This window comes from Mustela lutreola, chromosome 2 (assembly GCF_030435805.1).
Source record: "Mustela lutreola isolate mMusLut2 chromosome 2, mMusLut2.pri, whole genome shotgun sequence".
Taxonomy (NCBI): Eukaryota; Metazoa; Chordata; class Mammalia; order Carnivora; family Mustelidae; genus Mustela; species Mustela lutreola.
Genome location: NC_081291.1, coordinates 38,768,017 through 38,786,801, shown reverse-complemented (window position 1 = coordinate 38,786,801; position 18,785 = coordinate 38,768,017). Strand labels below are relative to the sequence as shown.

General features: G+C 43.9%; 1 protein-coding gene across 16 annotated transcripts in view; it reads left to right on the top strand.

Moving 5' to 3' along the window:
* Positions 1-18,785, top strand: part of FOXP1 (forkhead box P1) — a 453,072-nt gene that overhangs the window by 364,944 nt on the left and 69,343 nt on the right. For all 16 annotated transcript variants that reach the window (XM_059161502.1, XM_059161504.1, XM_059161503.1 and 13 more), the window contains 2 exons: positions 151-304; positions 5,669-5,873. In XM_059161502.1, the coding sequence (XP_059017485.1) occupies positions 151-304; positions 5,669-5,873 (359 nt within the window). The remainder of the gene's footprint in view (positions 1-150; positions 305-5,668; positions 5,874-18,785) is intronic.

The following is an 18,785-nucleotide window of genomic DNA, read 5'->3' as shown; positions in this document are numbered from 1 at the left end:
GTCACACGAGCCCTGACCCGGAGCCCTCCACTAGACCCCCCGGCCACCATTGTTGGTGTTTGACGGTGACGTGTTTTGAAACGGTCCCTCCTCTGAACCTTCCTTGGGAAGCGGCCACATCTCATCGTCTTTCTCCCTGATCTCTTGCAGCAGCAGCAGGTGGCTACCCAGCAGTTGGCTTTTCAGCAGCAGCTCCTCCAGATGCAGCAGCTCCAGCAGCAGCACCTCCTGTCTTTACAGCGCCAAGGCCTCCTTACGATTCAGCCAGGGCAGCCTGCCCTTCCCCTCCAGCCCCTTGCTCAAGGTAAGTGTTCCTGACCTGGCAGGCACCGCTCCGCGGAGATGTCGGGGCCCAGGGGCGGGGGCTGTCCACTGGGATACTCTGGCCCATCAGGAAGCATGTGGGCCATCCAAAACAAGCATAGACAAACCAGAGAAAAGGCTGGAGGAGGTCCAAGGAGGGACCTTTGTAGAAGCTGAAGGGGTTGCTTGTGGATGCCAGAATGAAGACATGTGAGGTAGGCTGAGGCTGAGCAGTAGCCGAGGAACACCCCCCCCCCCGCCCCGCCCCGCCCCGCCCCTCCCCCTCACGCTCTCGGAGTAGGAGACAGCAGTGCTACTTGGACTCAAGGACCGTTTCAATCTGATCAAGCACTGCCCGTTTGGAACCACAGATGAATTTTCTTGAAGGCTTTTGTTTAGCCAATGGAAGGTATACTTTTCTATCACTGTAAGTTGTTCTGTTGAAAAGCTTAGTGATGCTTTTGAAATGGCACTTTTTTAGTTCTAGAGATGAATTCAGATTTATTCTCTATATTGAGAATAATCTCTTTTGTCGGGTTTTCTTTTTCTTTTTTTTTTTTTTTTTTCATTTCTTGTTTGCATCCATCTGTTGGGTTTTTTTAAGCAAGTTCTACACTCATCAGAGCAGGTAGCATTTCTACCTCCTGCTCTTCAAAAACTAGAGTTCCGTGCAAAGGAACTAGATTTCACAGATTGAAAAGTTTCTCCTGAAAAGCCATTGATGCGTGATTACCATGCGTGTTGGACCTCAGAGACAAGTGAGGATTTCTAGCCGTTTTAGGACATCCTCATGGATTAGGCACGTCTTTGACATGCGTAGTATGTGTGCACACGGACCGCTCGGAAACAGCGCAGAACAGTGTAGAAGGAGAGAAGAAGGTGTCACACTGTGTTTTGAAATACAGTTCCCCCACACTGTTCGTGGTGTGGCACGTTCCAGCCCCCTCCTCGAGAACCCTGGTCTTGGCAGTGGCAGTAGGCTCAGATGTATGTGTGTGGACCATAAAGGCTGGTAGCTAATGCCTTCGGTGTCTTGGATTCTGTTGCCTTCTAAAGAGGGTTGAAAATGTGGAACCTTCTTCATGGTGATTAAGACACTCTCATTTGTTCAGTAACTTTTGGCGTCACGTGGAACCAGGGAGGCACGTCTTCATCCGAGTCTTCTCTCTGGAGTCAACCACACCCAACTTACATCTCTTCCAGGGTGTTCTGGTTTTTGTTTATGTTTTCAGAGTTGAAACTGGGGCTTTCTCCCTTCATGTGCCTCCTGGCCCTCCTCCCCTTTTGGCCACTACATCTCAACTACCGGATACATGGTCAGCATCCCAATGGCTGTCCAAAGAGAAGGTTTGGTAACAGAGCAGTACGAGGGGAGAAGAAAGGACACAATGGCGAATGCATTTTTGTGCTTGCACAATGTTATAACGTGCATTAATTACACCTTCAGGTTTATTGTTGGAAACCTTGCAGGCTGTTCTGACACACCCACTGGACTCGGGCTTCAACCTCTCATCTTTTCCCACTGCTCCTGTACTATTAAGTTTGCTCACTAAGGTTCATTGTTATAGTACATCAGTTAAGCTGTCCAAAAGAAGGCAATTGGGCAGTGACAAGACAGGCTCATGTGTGATGTGAAAGAAACGAATGTGGTGATGCATGAAGTGTAATCTCTGCAGTAACATATCAGAGACACCAGTAGGTAATTCACTAGTCATGGCATTGATTGATATGCTTTGCAACCCGCTATAACTATTAGCCCCTGTAACATTAGGAAGGAGCATATTTAATATCTGAGGGGTGCCCCTATGTGTGTCCAAGATACCTAAATGTAAATACGCTATTTCAGGAGTCAGGTTGTGGCAGCAAAGCGAGCTCCCCGTGCCATTGCCAGCTTCTGTAGGCTCCAAAGGTGGGTTCTGTGTCTCCTCTCCCCTTGCCCAAAGTGGCTGGAGAATTCAGTCGTGTTGGACTACAGCCCAATTTTTTTTTATCAGAGACATGATGGCTTAAAACTGATGTCATTATGAGGTTTAAATCAACTTTCTGCTTGCTTGAACATGGTCACCTGGGTATGGATGTACAAGGACAAAAAAAGGTTGATCAACTCTGTTTGTCTTTGAGCCAGGGATACCTGGGGTTGTAAAATTGAGTTCCATGAGCAGTAATCTGTCAACTGTCCCCACAACATACATTTTTTAAGCCAGTGTCTGCATTTTCTTTTATAATGAAGGGGTTGGTTGTCCTGGAAAAAGAAATGTAGCAAGGCACAGGGGTTAGGTGTTAACAAATGCCAGTGATGGCCACTTGGTGATACAGTCGTTGTGTGATTCTTTTACGTACCTGCTCGTGGCCTTGGCTAAGTCACCTTAAATGTGCAGAAATGTGAAAGTGTGAACAGATAGAAAGTAATATTTTAGAGGCCTTTTTTTTTTTTCCTGAAGGTTTTATGGTATAAAACAGAGGGACATTTTTGTTGTATAAGAGCATTGCAGGATCTTCTCTGTTTTACGTAATGAGCGCATATGCTTTTCTCCCTGGTCTGTTGAAGCAGCTGACCCCCTGACTTCATGCTCATTCTGACCTCTTAATTTTGAAATTGTGAACTAGAGATTAGGTTAGGTGTTCAACAGACGCGTGCATGCGCGCGCACACACAAACACACACACCTGTTAATGAATTTGCTTAACCCGGTACTTTAATTCCTGTCTACCATATTGGAGGAAATATGTGCTGCATTTTGGAAATTTGATATCCGTTTAGTCTGATGAGTGACTAGCTTGACTTTTATCTGTCTTAATTCTGTCACGAGATCGTGACTGTCAGATAACAGCACCCTCCTGTAGATGGTATGCATTGGAGTAATAGTTTAACATCGCTAACAAGGTGTAGTAGCATTGATGGAGAAGAATGATTTGACTGCTCTCTGTAAGTCTGATGAGAATGTTCTCAAACGTAATTATCACAGTGAGATTTGACCCACAAGCATGCCTGTTGTCAGCGAGTTACTGTTTTCTCCACTAGCTCCCCTTGTGAGGGGTGAAACTGACTGGCCAGCCCCCTGGAGGAGGAGGAGAGCTGAGTAATATCAGTATACTCTGGAGGTGTAACAAGTGTAACCAGACATTCGCCTTTGTCTTTATGTGCTAGATGAACAGCTCACTCCCAAAACAGCTCCAAAGTTCCCGCTTTCCTTGGAGGGAAAGTTGTTAGAAGCCGTTTTTTCCTTCCATTTTTTCACTTCCCGTGCAGCTGACCCAGTTGAAAAATGGGCGGCTCGTTCTTTTCATGTGTATTTACTCCCTGGAAAATAAAAATAGGTGTTGACTTGCGTGGCTTTCTATCAATACGCTATCATCAACAGACAAGCCTATTCACTATTGTTTCAACTGAGTAAACAGTGGTCGGAGGGTCAGCCATCTTCCCAGGTAATTGTTGGTGTGTGGACATCGGTAGCAGGCCTGTTAGCTACAAACACATCCCACATGTCACTTCGGAAGGTGTTTGAAAATAATAGCCCAGATGCAGTAGAACCGGACACGGGATTGTGGAGTGACCTTTCCCTTTGTTTAATTTGCCTCTGAGGCTTAATTTCAGGGGACAAGTAATAATTGAATATGCCTAATAACTAAATGCTCATTTGGGACAAAATCCATCAAAATATAATTGGCATTTGATTTTTATGAAGGGAGAAGAAAACCGACTTGGCTGTTGAGGATGCGTTCTAAGAATATCTGACCACTTAATGTATCATTTGAAGCCTCCTTTTATAATATATATTAATTGCAAATACTTGAGCATTTGAACATTTTCGTGGAGAACCCGTGAGGAGAGACCAACTGTTTTTGTTAACGCTCCTCTCAGAAAGGCGGGGAAGGTTATTGGTCTGCTGTGCAATAATTTACTCCTCTTTGATATGCAAACGATCCACGGTGAATATAAAAAAATCCTATCAGACTCATTTCACAGTTCTTAACCACTCGGATTCTCTGGAGTCCATCGCCTCATTAGACCAGTGCTCTCCAATGCTAGCATAATTAAAATCTTTAACAGTTTAGCAAAGTAAAGATGTTTGGCTGATCACGTTGAGATGATTATCTATCCATTGTATTCTAAATGACAAAAATAAATTAAATTTAGACCTTGGCATTTTTTATTATGTGTTTCAAATGAATATAATGCACACAGCCTTCTTTTTTAATTCAATAGCTTAGGTTTGGTAAGAAACACGCCTGTTTCGGGTGCTGCTATATAGTCAGAAAATGGCAGGCTTTCTAGGATAGCTGTGTTACAGTTGATTGAAACAATGAGCTGCAGTCCAGACATCCAGTTCTAATGTGGAATTGCCGTGTGCTGCACAGGGCTGACGATTTCTTGTAGCTGTCCTTTTGAAGGACTGGCTGTGGTGGTTTGCTGTTGTCCGCACCGGCAGGTGCGTGGAGGTGGGTTCTGGAAAGCCTGGGCTGGAGAGGCATGCCTCCACAACACCAGTGGTGAGGCCGTAATAGTGAGATTGACATACTGATGGTTTCTTCTCTTGGGGAAAGTACAGGTTTGACCCTTCCTGCTTAAGACCCATGCCCATGCTGACCCCCTTAAGAAACAAGAGAACTTTATTACTCCAAGTTTCTTTTACATTTGCATTTTATTCTGCAATGGTTCATTAGCATTGATCTAAGAAATGACAGTAATAATAGTGTTACTTGTTAAAAAAAAAAGTTACACAGTTTTTCGGTAGACACATCCATCAATTAAGCATGTGGTACTAGAAACCAAAATTAATGAGGAAGATAGGTGTGTTAATGAAATAATCATAGTATAATCAATTTGAATGTTAAAAGTTGAAAAGCATTTCAGGAAGACGATATGAATTCATAATTTATGTCTAAAAGTGATTAATAAAAACTATATTTAATAACAAAGCTATTTGTCATCATTTAAGACTTAAGCACAAAAATTATTCATTTTGTGGTTCATGTTGTCATAATAGTAGAGTTGAACAAATTTACTTCAAGCCCTTCTTTGTGGCTGAAAATACAATAACATCTACCTACTCCTTTTCAAAAATCTGGAAACAACAGTTTGGATGGAGACCTACTGTCTTTGCAGAGTAACTGTGTTTTGAATCCTTTTCACGGAGGTCTTTTCTGTGTGATGAGGGCACTTCAACTCGGCTTTTCAGTGGGAGGACACGGTTGTTACTACCGTATTTGCCTTAGTTGGGAGGGGGAAAAAAACGCACACACCAAAAAAAAAAAAAAAAAAACCTAACACTAGGCTTTGTTTACTGACTCTTTGATTTAATTACTGTTTGAAGAGGACGGAATTAGCTGTTAATTGATTTAATTATCCAATTTGTTTGTTTCAGGCATGATTCCAACAGAACTGCAGCAGCTCTGGAAAGAAGTGACAAGTGCTCATTCTGCAGAAGAAACCACAGGCAGCAATCACAGCAGTTTGGATCTGACCACGACATGTGTCTCGTCCTCTGCACCTTCCAAGACCTCCTTAATAATGAACCCACATGCCTCTACCAATGGACAGCTCTCAGTCCACACTCCCAAAAGGGAAAGGTAGGAATGAGCCGCCGAGATGTGTCCGGAGCAGTTCTCAACGAGGGAGGGTGGGTGGCCTTGCTCTGCCATATCTCAGCGATCCCTAATTGGATCCATGTGACTTGAATGTGCATATAATTACTTAAGAATGTGTTCAATATGGTTTGGGTGTGAAGCATCTAATTATTTTCACCTTTTCAACATGGAATTAGCACTTATGCAGATCTAACCTAAGCTTACGAACCCAGGCTGAGATAGTTTCTCACCGGATGGGCTGGATTTCAAGGGTTCCAGTCTTCCTCTTTGTGCCCAGTGCTCAGTCGATACATGCTGGTCGTCTGGGCTCTGAGCACCTTCCAAGGGAGTAGTAGAGTCTGGTATTGGCGACTTTGAATCACAGGTCAAGAAAAGGCAGAGAACTTAGCTACTACGTACTGCCCTCCTTGAAGGCAGGGAGCCTGTCTTTTGCACTGTTGTGCCTCCAGAGAACATGGCCTTTTTCCTGGTCAGTGCTCAGTGAAGGTTGGAAAGATGGGGAGATGGGAGGGGTCTGTGTATGTGCGCACATGATCCATGTCTATATGCACAGGTTTAAAAAATAAAAGTCTTAACTCCTGGGGAGGAATGCAGTGCTGTCTCGGTCGCTTGATTCCTCTCTGGAAGTTAAGACTTTATCATTATAGTTGCCCTCAGCTCTGCTTGAATGTTAGCTGAAGCCGAGTCTGTCTGAGATATCCAGAAAACATCATGTTAGCAGATAGTTCTAAGAAAATGAAGCTGTTAATTCATGTTATTGGATCCTCACACCCCAGAAGCATTAATACTACTGTTGAATGCTTTTCAGAAATGGAGTGTATATATATAATGCTCCTAAAATTAAAAACTTTTATTTTCAATGTACTATTTTTAAATGGTTTCCTATCTATTTCATATGCACAGTTTCCCCACACAGAAGAAAAGAAACTTTCAAAGTAATGTGTGATAGTAAATGTCACTTCCAGCAGGAAAAACAAATTCTATATTTTGTTTTTTTAATAAAAATGACTCAGTGAAGCTTTTTTTTTAATGTTACTCTTCACTTGGGCAATTACAAATATAATTTCATATTTTTCTTGAACTATTGTGCATTAAGAAGCCCACGGGTTTAATTAGATGTGTATCTTTCTACCAGCAACATTTTATCTATTCCGAGACCTGTAATCACAGAAAATGCTCTCTGAATATTTGTGCGTGTGTGGGCGTGTGTCCTGGTCAAGCATAAGAACGTGAGACATTCTGAGAGATGGGAATAATAGATATTTAAACCAAAACTTGCAGTCATCCTTTTAAGAGCATTTTGGACCTTCTCTGGCAGACATTGGCAAAGTAAAAGATGTTTTCAATTTCCTGTTCAGAAGAATTCGAAGGATGGAATGGTGGACAGTAAGACTGTGTGGAGGCATTGGGCCAAATGTGGCTTCTGTTGTTTCCAGTGAGGTTAGGTTTGTATGTCTGGAAGCCAGTCTTTTCTCTTGCTTTCTCACCTCTTACAGTGTCTTTGTAATTAAAAAATAACACTGAATCTTAGAGGGCTTTCAAGAAGATTCTAGGTCGCTGTCCTTTGCTCTACTTGCTTTTGGTGTCTAAGGTTGATGCCATCCATTTACTGTGGAGCGATCGAATCACATCTTGATCTACAGGCAGAACAGGCCATCCACTGGGAATTGCTGACCGAAGCACTTCAGGTATTTGTGGCAATCTTTTCGGCCGTTGGAGCCTGCAAACATTTCCCGTGACATGGAAAACTCTTCTTGTTTAGATGCTCTGTGCTCGGTCCCATTCTACAAGGTTCTGTATCTGTAGTCAGGTGACAGATTAGGGGTGAGTCGGGTAGGAGAAGAATAGCCCTCTCAGGTCTGAAGGTGTGTTGGAAAGTAAATGGATCATTCCAGAAGAATAAGTTGGTTTGGATTGTTTTTACGATCTGCACATGAGTGAGGCTTAATCTTCATTATACTACATGCCAAAATTAGAATACGGATCAAAAAAGAATCTGGGTTCTACTGAGCTGTCATCTGGCTGTAAAAACAGGCTGAATTTTCCAGTTACATATGTAAAGAAGAAGCGACTATGAAATTATCTGCTACTCCTTAATATCTTGGCTCTCTCCATTAGCATGACTGGGTGGGTTCCTAGTTGTGGCTGAATGAGAAAGAAAATGCTGGTTAGCCTGTTTTAGCTGAAGCTGGTGAACAAGACAGACGAGCACCTTAGGTGAAAGATAGTTCGAAAGTTAGGAACTTACAGAATTGATCATGAAAAATTCAATCATTAGTTAGCCAGCTTTGTGTATGTACAGGTACTTACATAATGAGGTTTTAGCTGGTTTTACCTCCGGGTTTATTTTGAAAATATCAGTGTGATATCCTGTTTATGTAGTGAAAATGGTAAAAAGCGATCCCTCTAAAAATGTTCTCACTGCCTCGACGTTTGTTACAGCGGTCCCTGGGAGAAGTTTCATCCCTTACTCACAAGTGCATTCGTGAAATCCATAACTTGGCCGGCTGTCCGCTGATTTTGGTGTGCTGTTCGTTCCCGTTCTGTTCTCCCAGCGCAGTCTCTGAACAAGCCAGAGCCTCGGCCGCTGGGGATGGTACCCTAGCCCTTCAGACTCAGCCTCAGATGAACAGCTTAAGAATCCTCCCCAAAAGGTTCAGGAAGGCTCCATGCAAAATGACATTGGAAAAAGGCAGTGGTATCCTGAGGGGCTTTGTTGGTGAGAGTAGTGAGAGGTCTCCTAGCCGTACCTAGGCTTGCACACTTCTGGGTCGCATGGAAACCTTCCCCTCCCCCACTCTTGCCCCCGTGCGTGTTGCGGGCTCCCGTGAGCAGCCGCTGTGGCAGCAGCTCTGGGGTTTGGTGAGCTGCAATCTGTTAAGGAGATAAATAATGTGCTTGGCACGACACTCCTACTCTCCTCTTTAATTTGTCTTACACAAGGAAAATTATAATTAAATCATTCAGGGTAAACCCTCGAGTGTAGAGAAGGGAAAAAACACACTTTGGTAAAGATTGCCAATAGAAACCCACTTCCCCGTTGCGCAGTGTGGAGACATTTATCAGTATTCAGCACTATTACGAGAGGAGCGGCCCATGTGATTTGTGAGGCGGATGCCAGCGCTCAAATCAAGGCTTGTTAAGATCCTGTCCCTGTGCAATCACGGCCATTCAGCATCATTAGAATTCAGCACTGGCGCCGCACTTCGTGCTTTGATTTTCTTCCGGCAATTTAATAATGTTTATTGTGCTGATTATATATAAATTCATTGGTGCAATAAACATACCTCGGTTGCCAGCGCCGGAGAGAAGTGTGGCGAAGGTGAAGTTCGGCAGGCAGGAGCTAAAGGGAGCTGAACGGAAGCAGGCGTTCCCATCTCCCACTGCCATTTTATTCCCCAGGACCCAGGGAGCCGTGACATCGTAGACAAACAGTTAAAACTCAGACCTGGGATACCTCTGAAGGTATCCTCTTGTTCCCTTTCACTTGTCTGACTGTCTTGCTTTAGGAAATTCCAAGTTTTGGTGTGGGTAAACAAAATCAACGGAATGCAAATGAAACATTTATTAAAATGCTAAATTTAGTAAAGCCCTTTGAGCTTCCTGGATCAAAGCAGCTATGTAAATACAAATAGCAATTACTACTTAAGTAATTGCCTGAATTAAAATTCTAAATATCACATTCTATTATGGTGCACTAGGGAAAGGGAAGGGAGCTCAGGCGTCCTCAGTTCTTCCTCTCTGCCGAGCACTGGCTGCACTCTTGTTTTTGGAGTGATGTCTCACTTTATCCTCATGACTGCTGGCAAGCAGTAGGGGTTATTATACCCATTTTACAGACAAGGAAATTGAGTCATAGAGACTAAAGAACTGACCTCAGGTCACAGAACTGATTACTAGATCCGAATGCAAGCCTGTCCCCTTAACTTTGTAATACAGCACTTAGAGTTCTCATTCAGCCTAGAAGTGACTATTGAATTATGATAAGTTGAAATCAGTGTTCCTAAAATAAAGTTTAATTAAAATCCAACAAAACGTGCATTGACTTCACCTACTGCGTGCACATCAGCACGTTTTAAAGGAAAACAGCAGACGTTGCTCTTTTAGGGTGGATACTGGTCTTTACTGGGCCTTCCGTGAAGGAAGAGGGCAGGTAGGATTTGTAAAATAGACGTCACTTACAGTCTGAAACCGCACGTAAAGAACAAACATGAAGCCCATGCAGGCTTTGCACCCAGGCAGATGCCAGACAAGCCTCCCTCTCTCCCTTCTAGCCTCATAGATAGGTCCTGTGCATCCTCACGGAACACCTCCCCGGGCCTTTATCCTATTTACCTGACCTTTGGAGTTCATATGAGAGAGACTCTGCTGCTCTGATCCTTCCTGGCTTTTTGCTTTGGGTTCAGCCACCACCAGTAGACGTTTGCTAATGCGAGCAGGTCTCAGAAGCAAAGCTCTTCCAAGTGTGCGATTCAGGACTTCCTTGAAGCCGCTGATGGAAGAGGTTCCTTTGAACCCTGAAAGCATCACGGCGGTCTGTTGGCTGGTGTCTGTTGGCCGGTGTTCGTTTCACAGCCTCTTCCCTAGAGGCTGCCCTCTAGTTCCGAGAATCCGCTGGCCTGCGTCGGGCCCCTGCCCTGCGAGGTGTGACCTGCCCTCTGTCCACTCCCAGTGCTTCTTCCTGCCTTCTGCTCTGCTCACGCAGCCCCAGGTATTTTCACTGCTTGCCTTTGCCTCCATTGCACAGTGGGCAGCTGCCCGCAAGTGAGCCCAAAGGTCTTAGCTTGGCTAGTGTGCTTGCAGACTTTTTCGCTTGATACACAGCCTCTGTTTTTGATTTGTGGCCTCTTGACGTATTGCCATGTATTTGACTACATAACAATAACATTTGTGTTTCCCGCCCCACTATTTTCAGAAGGCAGGGAATTCTGAAACGTGGACATGCCTGGCATTCCCCCCCCTTATTTTTTTTAACTTAATTCTTTGTTGATGAGTAAATATTGGTGCTGTTGGTTGACTTGCTAGAATTCTAGAAGATTGCTTTCAGAGCTGTTCCAGCGGTACATGTCTTTAACTGTTGTGTGTTTTCGTATCAGGCCTGTTGAGCCAGAAATGTACGCAGTAAGCTAGAGGTCATGTTACTCTGAACAGCTCTTCCTCATTTCAACTGTTTTTGTTTTGTTTTTGAAAATCAGCTGCTTTCTTCTGTATCTGTTTATTTGAAGCACTTGAGCAAAATGAGCCACCCCGAATCTTTATCACCCATTAGAGCGTTTTGGAGAACCTGCAGCCAAATTGTCCCAAATTGTCTTCAGAATTGTTACTGCTGCTTCCGCCAATATGTGCTAAGGCAATTGGTCTGGAACACAAGTCAGCAAATTATAGCCTACCGGCCAGATCTGGCCCACTGCTCATTTTGTAAATAAAGTTTTATTGGAACACAGCAATGATCATTGATTTGTACGTTGTCTATTGAATAGCTACTTTCATGCTACAATGGCTGGCTTAAGCAGTTGCAACAGAAACCGTAGGGCCCACAGTGGCTAAAATATTTACTCTCTGGCCATTTACAGAAAATAATTTGCCAACTCCTGATCTTAGCTATAAGAGCAGCATTTCTCATTCCTGATGATATTCTCACAGGTATTTGTTAAAATAGATTCCTAGCCCTCTCTCCAGAAGAATTGGATTATACTGGCCGGAGATGGGGTGCAGGAATGTTTATTTGTCACATATGCCCTATATTCTTGCTACTCAATGGCTACAGGCCAGCAGCTTTGGTACTACCTGGGAAGAGCTTCTTAGAAATTCAGGGTCTCTGGTCCCACCCCAGACCTGCTGAATCAGGGTCTTCATTTTAACCAGATCCCCAGGGCCTTCTCAAGTTTGAGAAGCAATGCTAGTGGCGCATTCAGTTCATCTGGGTTTTGACGGTTTTAGAAAGGGCCGACTTTTTCCCCTAACATTTGACTGTGATCCCAGATGTATTCATCCACAAAGCTCGTGGCTTGCCATTCTTGTGTGAGCCTGCGGAGTAGAGGTAGTATGGCTGGAGGGAATCAGTACCCGGCCTATGATGGTGATGGCAATGCAGCCAACATTTACTGAACTATTGCTTTGTGCTGGACACACGTGTCAAGGATTCAACATAAGCCTTGATACTAATTTTTCCATGCAATCCTAACAGTAGCCCTATGGGGTACTATCTTCTTGGCACAGATGGTGTATGGGGGCCCAAAACAATTTGACAAATTGCACAAGCCACACAACTAGTTAAGGACCAGGCAGGGACTGGAACCAGAGACTCCCTGACCCTCAAGTCCTTGTTGTGACTGTTAGAGTCTGATGGTCCCCAAGTGGGCTGTTCATCAGAACCACCGTGGCTTTACTGAGATGATAGTCTCCAGGGGTAAAGCTCAGAGATCAGGACGAGGCCATGATGTTCAAGTGTGGGAGCCTGCGGCCGGACCTGTCTGTTGAGCCAAATTTGAGGCTCCAGAGTTTCACAGCTAGCATTTCTCCTACCTTGCCTTACCTTCTTGCAAGGAGGCACATCTGGGGCCGGCCTCCGAGAGGGTAAAGAACAGGCTGGGCGTGGCCAGTCAGGTGTTGTCAAGGACCTGAAAGGGAATGAGCTATAGGCCATTGGAGAGGCCTGGAATACAGGTGCTTCTGAGCCCCAGAGCAGAGTCATGGCAGCGACACCTGTCCCGTGTCTTGAGGGTCAGGGAGTCTCTGGTTCCAGTCCCTGCCTGGTCCTTAACTAGTTGTGTGGCTTGTGCAATTTGTCAAATTGTTTTGGGCCCCCATACACCATCTGTGCCAAGAAGATAGTACCCCATAGGGCTACTGTTAGCCCTATGGGGCTAACAGTGGACAGGCTACTGTGTGGGCAGTAGCCTGTAGGGCAGAAACATTTCTGCTTCGATCAGAAAGAGACACCAGGGTCTAGTTGACGTTTTGTAGCACAGACGTGCTGCTGGGTGTTTCACGACCGTCCTGCCCGGAAGAGCTGCGGTCCGGTAGTCTCATGGCTTAAAACCAGTTGTGTCTGGGTGTCGCAAGAGCGGGAAGAAAGGTTCTCTCGGGGCAGCAAGGCAGGGAGGAGCCTCGTGTCCTGTCATTCATGCGTAGGGTCGGGGAGGGGGGAAATCTTTAAAACATCGGCATGCCATGAGGGAGAGGTTTATGGATTTTCTTGACTGTTCACTCTGTATGGTGATTAAAAGAAAAGAAAAAAAACTCAGCCATTATTCTCTAACAGCTGTTGTATCTTATCTCAGTAAAGTGCCTTTTACCATAACACACCATCATTAGACTCTATAAATCTTTTTCTATTTATTGTGTTTAAACGATACATGCTTTCCAATAAAATGGTATCATTGGTCTAGGGAGATATAATTTCTCTTAATATATAAGTTTCTCCTAAATTGGGTTGCTTTTAATTTTGTTTGTGGGGATGTTATACAATATGGATCTCAACCATGGGCTGTTTGATGTCTCATGTGCCCGGTTTCCCCCGCAAAATAATCTCTGAGCCCTACCGCTTTCTCTCCTCATGTAGGATAGACATGCTTTTCTGATGACTGGCTCCTGCTAATAGGGTTTTTTCCACCAAACCCCTTTTTGGGAACCCAACCATCTCACAGGTGTTTACCCTTCTGTAGTAGGGCCTGTGTCCCTTCCTCCCAAGTACACGTTAGCTTTCTTAACACTGGTCTTACCCCAAGGGTGTGAAGGAAGGCAAACAGCATAAGAAGAATGAGGACCCATTGGGGGTGGGCGCCCCGACAGCCTCCTCCCTTGTACTGGCTTTCACCCTTCACCTTGTGAAAGTGTCTTGCTAAAACGTATACTTTGCAACTTGGATTCGTGAACAGAAAGGTTTCCTTGAGTGGGCACTGGATCCGTCCAGAAGTGGAGAGGGAAGCCAGGGACCTCCAGCCAGCCACGCGGTTTGGAAAAGTCCGAGGGTTCTTCTGCTCTCCTTTCGGTGACAAATAGGAGTCTTGCGGTTTTCAGCCAGTGATGGGGCCACTTGAGAGGGGGAACCTGCGCAGAAGGCTTAGAGGAAAGTCACGTTCATCTTCACGATTTCCCGAGCCGCCTGCTGTGCGCCCGTGTCACCCAGGAACCCGGCTCCGCAGCCCTGGCCGACGAGCCCCCGCTCTGCTGCCTGGCTCGCCAGGGTAATGCAAATGAGCGTGTTACATATGTACGGCCGTCCTGAGCGGCTTTGTTCCACCCCCCGCTTTGTAATCAGTCCGGGCCTAAGTATATTATAAAGTATATTCTCCTCATTAAAACAATAGTGGAGGCTCACAAAGGGAAATTGTTAATATGTGTTCCAGCTTGTCATTTCTGCCTGTGTGAATAAAGAAGATAACCGTTCCTTGGGGAAACTATTTCGGGAACTGAGCAACAGATAGGCTAGCCAGAGAATTCTCTTCACTGTAATTTTCCTTTTTGTTTGTACTCAAAAATAACATCCTGATGGGCTCTTTGGTGCCTCTGCACAGACAGAGCACAATTGCCACAGCCCAGGTGGTGTTAATATGGGACAATCCCCCGGGCACATGTCGCCCAGAGTTGTACAGCTTGTTCAGTGTCTACGTCCATATGGCAGTCTGCACCATTCACTGAGAGGCGTCGGGGCTGTGCCTGGTAGGGACTGTGGTCAGTGTAGTGTGAAGAGAAGGCTCCCACTCCCAGCAGCCTCTGTGGTACAGTTTGTCTTATGGTAGATCTGAGTGACAGCGCGCCTACTCACCACACACACACACACACACACACTCGACTAAGATTCCAGAAGAATCTGTTGCTGGTTTCCCTCCCTATCCTCTCTCCACCTCCCCCACCCTCTTCATTTTCCCAAACACATGGTTAACTCGGCGGGTCTAGTTCAGGTGTGTGAAACATACCTGGTTTATAGAAAGTCGGTTAAAAGACACACACACACAAACTGCAAACTGGGTGGTGGTTCATGGATTAACTCAACTTCAAGAATGCATGCCTGTACTAGAGTCCTTCTATAAACTCCGTGGCTTTTGTTGTCTTTTTTTTTTTTTTTTTTTTTTTTTTTTTTTGCATTTTACATTGCAAAGAAAGTTTTCGTTGTACAGTTTGGATGGTTGTGCTAGGGATTTTGATTTTTATGTCTTAAAGTGAAAAGGGGGAAAAGGAAGAGAAAATGATTATCAGACTCAGAAATCTGAGAGTAAAACATTCCCCGGAGGCGTTAGAACTGAAAAGGGAGAACCAAGGAAACAGAGATTTCCCAGCGAGTAAGGTGAAAATAGGAACGCTTTAAAAGGCACTTTGGGAAATTTACCAGAAGGCAAAGCATTCTCCATTTATATACCTAAATGTTGTTCCACTTTTGTATAACTATTTGTATTCTTGTTTGGTAAACAAACAGACCCCATAGCAACTGTTCCTGATGATATTTATACTACCTGTAAGACTTGCCTAAACAAACAGACGTATTTTTATGACCTTCAAATTTCATTCCTTTTATAGTCTACAAGTAAGTCAGACTAATGGCAGGTTGACTCCTTCCTTCCTTCCTTCCTCCCTTCTTCCCTCCCTTCTTTTTTTAATACTTTGAAACCTGTCTTTGAGGGATCTCTTCTTTATGTATATTTTATATCTTGGCTATGAATGTTGAACTTGAAGGTATATTATGACAGAAGGAAAGAAAAACCTAAAGCGTTTGTGTAAATGATGTGGTATTTGCTTTCAAGAGGGGCCTTTGAGTCATCTGGTGGAATTTTAGGTTATATACCGAAAGGCTGAAACTACTACTATAGACCTCAAAACTGGACAGAACCTCTAAGGCTATGTCTCTACCTTTTATATCTTGAACTGTTGATGGAAACGTTCTTGTACATGTGAGCCCCGGTGTTCAACTTCCATTTTTCCATATGAGTCATATTTATGACAAGAACAAGAAGTCTCGTGTTAAAGATCAGTGTGAGAAGTAAATGGCAGTTTACTTTAATTAGAAAAAAAAAATGACACCAAGAGCTGGAATAATCCAGTGGTGTTTGAATAAATTAGAAGATTGTACAGGCAAAAATAAAAAGAAACTTAACAAGGATAAATGGGAAGTTGTCCAGAGTTCAACAAAAACGTGTTGGAGAGTGGCACAGAAGTCAGTGGATGGTATAGCATGCATGCGTTCGTTGAGCAGAATTTACCAAACCCCAACCACGTGCCAAGTGTCCTAGGCTCCGGGGCACACAGCTGTGAGCTTGACAAAGTCTGTCCTCATGGAGCTGACATTACAGTAGCAGGAGAACAAACAAATAATTACATAATAAAAAGGAAGAAGTTCTGAACAAAATAATAAAGCAGGGAAGGGAGAAGAGTGAGTCTGGCAAAGGCTCTGTGAGGAAGTGACCTTTGAACAGATGGAAAGAAGTGACAGAACAGCCCTCTAGGCTTAGGGTGCAGCAGAAGCACGGGCCTTGAGTCAGGGGCAGAAAGAACATGTTTTGCGGGACCATGGCCCGAACCTCATTTAGTGCGGGGGCGGCTGCGTTTAGTGGTGATAGGTGTGGACTCTGAAGCCGGACTGCCTGCATTCCAATCCAGGCTGCCCACTGAGGTGACTTAATGTTGGTGTGCTCAGTTGTCCATCTGTGAAATGGGCGTGGCACCAGGCTCTGGCACATAGGAGATGCTCAGTAAATATTAACAAGCGCTGTTAATTACGGTCAAAGTCATTTATTCATTCAAACAACATTTATCGAGCATTAATTATATCCTAACTATATAGGTTCAAGGACTTAATAGAGGACTACAACCTCGTTCTGCCCCTTTGGGAGCTCACAGTCTAATGAGAGAGACATACAGGGAAGGAGATGCTTGCAACACAGTGTAATAAAGGTAGTGATATGAATATATACAAAATGTGATACAGTGTCTGCTTTGTTTAAGATGAGCACTAGTGGAATGTCACAGTGTATGTATTTCCACTCCCCTCACTGTGCATCAGGTGAAACTTTTGAATACGGTAAGGTCCATGAAGGAAGGTTCACTATCTCTTGTTGATTGCTCCCTCCCAATCATCCGGCATAACCAGCCTGGTATGATAGGTGCAAAATTTCATCGCAGAGACAAGCTGAAATCTGCAGAAGAAGGTGAACTAAGGGAATAGTAAAGATTAAGAACCCACTGGGAGTAGTTCTATATTTGCTACCCTTTGGCCACAGATGCTGTAGGAGTACCTGGTTAGTCTTGTTGATACTTACAGAAATCTTACAGATACTTACAGAAAAAGCTGGGTTCCGCCTAAGAAAGCTCCTCAACCGTGAGCTCGCATCAGAATCATTGGGAGGACTGACTCTCCTGCAAACTGCCAGAGCCCAGTCCCAGTACTTCTGATTCAGTAACTTGGGGTAAGGACTAAGAAATTGCATCTCTGCCAGGTTCCCAGGGTCCATGCTTTGAGAACCACTGCTTTCGACCATCCTTATGCTGTGGCATTCTTCCCCTGCTACCATTCAAAGTGACAGAGAAGCGATGTGGAGAAGGGAAAATTCTTAAGACTATGACCCCTAATATAAACTGTTATGGAACAGAATTTTTAAAAATTCTTTAATATCAGCCATTAAATCATCTGTAAGCACTCTTGTTTGTTTTTCTAATTTTTTTTTTATGCCTAAAGATGCTTTTTGTGCTTCAGCCATCTGCCTGCTCTCATTCTCTTCCTTGTAGCCGTTGAGCTCCTACTGAAACTATAAGGCCCAGATCAGATATTACAGCATTTTCTGTCCCAGCCATCTGCTCAGTTCTCTTTCTCTACTGGTGGAGAATTGGGTACAACTCTTTCAGTGAGGAAGGGAACAGCCAGCAACCTCCGATTGTATGTGGTTATTCACGTTGTTGTTGCTGTTGTTATTGATTTTGAATATGCATCCCTACAAACTGTGTTTTTAATCAATTATTTACATCTAATATATTATCTATATTATAAAAATTAGAAGCTAAGGGTGAAAAGATATACCCATATACATGTGTATATTCTTACAAAAGCCCTAAAATAACAAAAGTTATCTTAACACACGCATACAGAAACTGTAATATTATCTTACCACTCACCCATGGGTCTTCTCATGAACCCCAACTTAGAGACTCCGATCTAGGAACCCAACACGATGCTTATCACAAGTTCAGTGTTCACTTAAACACTGTGCAGTTAAAGGCACAGAAGAGTTTAATCCAGTGAACATTAATGAAGCATCTTGTCCTACAGAGGAATAACAGTAATTCCATAACATATGGGATAGTTCTAAGGGAACATCAATGGAGAACCTCATGGTTCTCAGCTAGTTTGTATCCTTATGTCACTCGTCTCCTCATCTCCAGCTTGTGCATCTGGTCCTCACACTACACTTACGTGATTCTGCTGTTTCTGGAGTATAATTGCACTGGCTTCTGTTCTGGAGAATGGAACAATATTCTGGAGGAAGGACTATGAAGAATTAGTATTGAACTTTTATTTATGTTCTTTGGTTTTCTTGGGTACCGTTGGTGCCCCTAACATATGGGCACATTGCACATAGACCTCATGAGTCACCAATGCAAACACACTTGCATTGACATAATCAGAATGCCTGCCTAATGGTGTTAATAATTTTTGGATTAGTGGTCCCTATGTCTGTATTGACACAGTTGCTCACAGCCACTCTTTGGAAAGCATTCTGTTTTCTTAACGAGATCCCAATGTTAATGCTGCCAATGGTAAACTCTCATAAACTCAGGATGGCCCTTAGTGGCATAAGAAACAAAAGCTGGACGTCTGCCTTTTCCTTTTTTTTTTTTTTTCCTTCCTTTTATTTATTCCTTTACTCATCACCATGTACACACAGACATTCTGCTTTTGTCATC